Raw genomic sequence first — 4,150 nt, forward strand, 5'->3', positions numbered from 1 at the left:
TTGTCGTAATTGCGCTGTCCAAACAATTACCTCATATCGTAAATGTTGCTTGAAAATATTGCCTATAGAAGTCTACGTATCTTTGTTTATCATCTTTTGTTACGGATCTATTACCGATATATCGGTTTTTGCTATAATTCGTCTTTTTCACTATAAAGGACTTGAAATTTGGAATTTTTCCAGTAACTACATGATTATGTTGAGAAAGTCGAACTGCGATAGTGTCAAAATGAGTGGGAGCCTGAGGTCGAACCGAGTTTTTTCTTTATAATATGTGCTGAGAAGAAGTATAAATTTGCACATTTATCCTACTTTCCTTAGAAATTTATCAGATACAGCAACATTATGATCTGTAAAAAAAAAGTGAAAGTGTGTATCATTACATTGTTTTTTCTGGTTTGTTTTGTGTGCCAAGCATGTGTTCATATTGTAGCTTCTAAGCAGCTGTGCTGATGAAGGAAAACTATCAAATCTGATCCAAATGGCCGTACAAACTGCATGTGCAATATTCAATAATGTGTATAATTCATAACAGCTTTATTTGTTGTCTTTGAACTGTAACGCACTTGGGCACTTAGCTGTGATGGCTAAGTCCTTATGTGTATGAGGTCTGGGTTCGAAATCCCGACTCTTTGCAGCCTGTTGTTTGGGTAAATTAAAAAATAATTTAAAAACTAATCCCTACTAATTTCCGCTAACAACTAACCTAGAGTAGTTCTATCTCTTATTAAAACAAATCTGTAGCAATAATTATTTATTACTTTGCAAAAAGCGGGTAAAATGTAATACATTTATGGCGAACTTGTTGTCTGGATCGGTGGTTAAAAAACTTGATTGGACCGGCTGGTTGAACTGGAAACTTGCTATCTGTCTGGTCTAACTGGTCATGAAAATTGAATTGAAACCAGCTGACATGAATTGAACTGGTTGGCCCGGGTTGAATCGGTAACCGGATCGGTGATTGACCCGGTTGAACGGATGGTTCAACCAAATTGACCATAAACCATGTAAAGGAGTTATTTATTTTAAGCTTAACCAGTGAAAGATAGTCCACATTTTTTACTTTTTTCTTTATGGTTTGAAATTTTAAAATCGCTGATTTTAACCAATTTTTTAATCTTCAGTTTTGATTGTGGCTTTTTGTTTAAATTAGAATGTAAAAGGGATCAAATATGTTTTTAATATTTGGAATTATTGATGGTAAAATAATTATAAATTGAAACACTATGAAGAAGTAATATGGAGGACTTATTTGAACTCTAATTTGAACAAATAACAACAATTAAAACTAAAAAAAAAAGGTTAAAATTAATGATTTTGAAAGTTTTGCCATAAATAAAAATAGTCAAAAAAGTGTGGTGTTTTTTATTGATTAAACCTTTATTTTATGTAATTTACTCAACCGGTTGAACTGAAAACAGGTGGCCTACCGGTTCGATCATAGGTTTGATTACCAGTTCTGATAATATCCATATATTTTTGTGAGTTTCAAGTGTTCATTATATTTCTAGTAGCACAAAACGAGATTCCGTCATTTTATATTATAATAAAAATTTAAATAAGTTGGAATTTTATTTTAAATCGGAAATATATAAAAGAAATTCAAAAATAGAGGAATTACAAAATTTAAATTTACTTATAAATTTTGTAATTCGTTTACATCGTTTATAACTTCTACATCATGAAAAAAAAAAATTATTATTACAGCAGAACAATGGTACAAATAATGTTTGTAGGTTTTATTTTTCAAATATAGCTCACACTTTTTAATCATTTTCTATTTTTCTTGTTAATGGATGAATTTGCCTTTGCTATATGAAAAATGTCATAAAATCAAGACATCTTGAGATCTTGAAACTCATTGTTGGAGCCAAGAGGTCCTTGGTTTGTAGATTTTAGACTCTTTAAACCCTTTAAATTTAGTTGGAATGGGATGTGCTGAGCTTAGTTCCTGAAACCAATGTCTCTCACAAATGCTAATTTTTTTCCCCTTCAATAATGATAGGATAAGAAAAGTATATAATTTATAGATATTTTAAATTATTATGGACCAATAATAAAGTACTCTTTTTTTTTTACAATAATAATAATAAAGTACTCAACACATGTATCAATCATCAAACATGTTGAGCAGCTCATGTATTTTCAATATGCATAAGAATTTTTACAACTTGGGTAGTCAAACAGTTCTACAATTAAATGCCGTAGATTTTTTTATAAATTTATTATCAAATGGTCCTAAAATTTAATGTTTTATACAAACAAAAATTGACTTGTAACCTAATTTTAGGCAAGTATAAGGATGCACCCTTCATTTTAACACGGTGCATATACTTAAGGATGGGCAAAAATTTAGATAACATATTTCGGTTAGTTTGTTCAAATTGATTAATAAAATAAATTGGTCTGATTATGATTGAGGAGTTTAAACAATCGATTGACCAAATTAACCAATACATCTTTTCTATGTTTATTTAGTTTTAATTTTATTCTTTATATTTTTATGAATTTAATTAAATTAACTTGACTAATTCGGCCCGTTCGATTTTATAGTTTCTAAATTTAGTTAGTCTGATCGAAAAAATAAAATTATTTGATTAATTTGGTTTCTATTAAATTAATAATTTTTTAACTGAATCGACCGTTTGCACACTCTTCCTTACACTAATGTTTTACACCCAAATAATGTTTTTTAAGCATAGAGATCTCATGCTGAAATTATGGGTATTAGAGAAACTCTCCGCTGGGATAAAGATTGTGCAAATGTAATAATTGAGTTAGATGCGATGGACACCGACTTCTAGTAAGGATGATATGCTGTTTGAAGATAGTGTTGTTTTTGCAAAGTAACTTATTCGTTTATCTTTTATTTTTCGTTTTTGCAAATTGGATGGGGGCATGTATTAGCGGGATTTTAACACAACACAACAGTCGTACCACGTCATTCGTTTAACAAACCAATAAGGCGTTAGCCATGTGTTAAAATTTAATGATAAAAAAATAAATAATTATTAAAGATTTTCTATTGCAAATGCTCATTGACTTATTATAAAATTAACGTGACACAACCGTTGCATAAGATAAAAACTCGTATTAGCGTAATACGTGTGCTCCATTTTAGACCATTAGAAACGGTTCTAGAATTTTCTTAAATTTGACATAGGAGTGGACCTAGATATGCATTGGGCCTAAGCCCATATGAGTTGTCATCTCTCTTTCAATTGAATCAAATTAAAACGCATCAACCAACCAAACATCCCCTCTCCAATTCCGGCGAGGCAGGAGAACAATTCCCGGATCTGAAACCGGCCAAAAAAATCCTCCGATGGGAGCGATTACAACAGCATTGATAGCAGTCGCCGGAGTTATCCTCGGATGGATTACAATTGAAATCGCTTGCAAACCTTGTCTCGAACAAGGCCGTCAAGCCATTGACCAATCGCTTAACCCTGATTATGATCCCGACGACGACGTCGTTTCGTCTGATATTCGTGCTCCTCTCAATCCTAACCCTAATCCAGATGCTCAAGATTCCTCTGCTTCAGCTCCAATCAAGGCCGTCTGATTGGTATTTATCGCCGATTGTTTTTTTTTTTGATTGAGATTGTTTCAGTTACAATGTTGTATGTTTGAATGTTGATGAATGAAAATATTGTAATTTGATGAACTGATAATTGATTTTCAGTTTACATTGTGGATTAATAATAAGATTATCACCTTCAATTTCATATTTTTTTTGTGATAAATTAAGCACATTGGTATAACTAAAACAATAAATAGTGCCCCAATTCAATCCTCAAAATGAACACACCTGCAATTATTATGTCATGAACATCGACTCACAATAAGCTCTTACTAGTTTTTCTTTTAGGCTTAATAGCATAGCTAGTTTTACAAATTTAGCATGAACTTGTAATTTTGACGAATTTAGATATTAATTTTAGCGCAGAACAATTTTCCGTTAAAGAAATGTCGATGCGCACACTAGAATAACCATATTTTAGCATCCATATTTTTCTAATAGAATATTGCTCGGTGTCTGTAAAAAACTTATAGTTCCTGTATTAATTTGTCAAAATTAAAATTTCGTGTTAAATTTGCAAAACACGCTGAATTTCGTGTGCTAGCCTTTTTTTTATTATTATTATTA

The 4,150-nt window shown here is 31.1% G+C and overlaps 1 protein-coding gene across 1 annotated transcript; it reads left to right on the forward strand.

Moving 5' to 3' along the window:
* Positions 1 to 3,222: 3,222 nt before the first annotated feature.
* Positions 3,223 to 3,728, forward strand: LOC126682293 (outer envelope membrane protein 7). Its single transcript, XM_050377909.2, has one exon. The coding sequence runs from the start codon at positions 3,326 to 3,328 to the stop codon at positions 3,563 to 3,565; it is 240 nt and encodes a 79-aa protein (XP_050233866.1). The 5' UTR covers positions 3,223 to 3,325; the 3' UTR covers positions 3,566 to 3,728.
* Positions 3,729 to 4,150: the final 422 nt, after the last annotated feature.

This window comes from Mercurialis annua, linkage group LG5 (genome assembly GCF_937616625.2).
Source record: "Mercurialis annua linkage group LG5, ddMerAnnu1.2, whole genome shotgun sequence".
NCBI classification, from domain to species: domain Eukaryota; kingdom Viridiplantae; phylum Streptophyta; class Magnoliopsida; order Malpighiales; family Euphorbiaceae; genus Mercurialis; species Mercurialis annua.

What these genes read in the sequence shown, in the direction of transcription:
- LOC126682293 (XM_050377909.2), top strand. Translation starts at nt 3,326, where the DNA reads ATGGGAGCGATTACAACAGCATTGATAGCAGTCGCCGGAGTTATCCTC.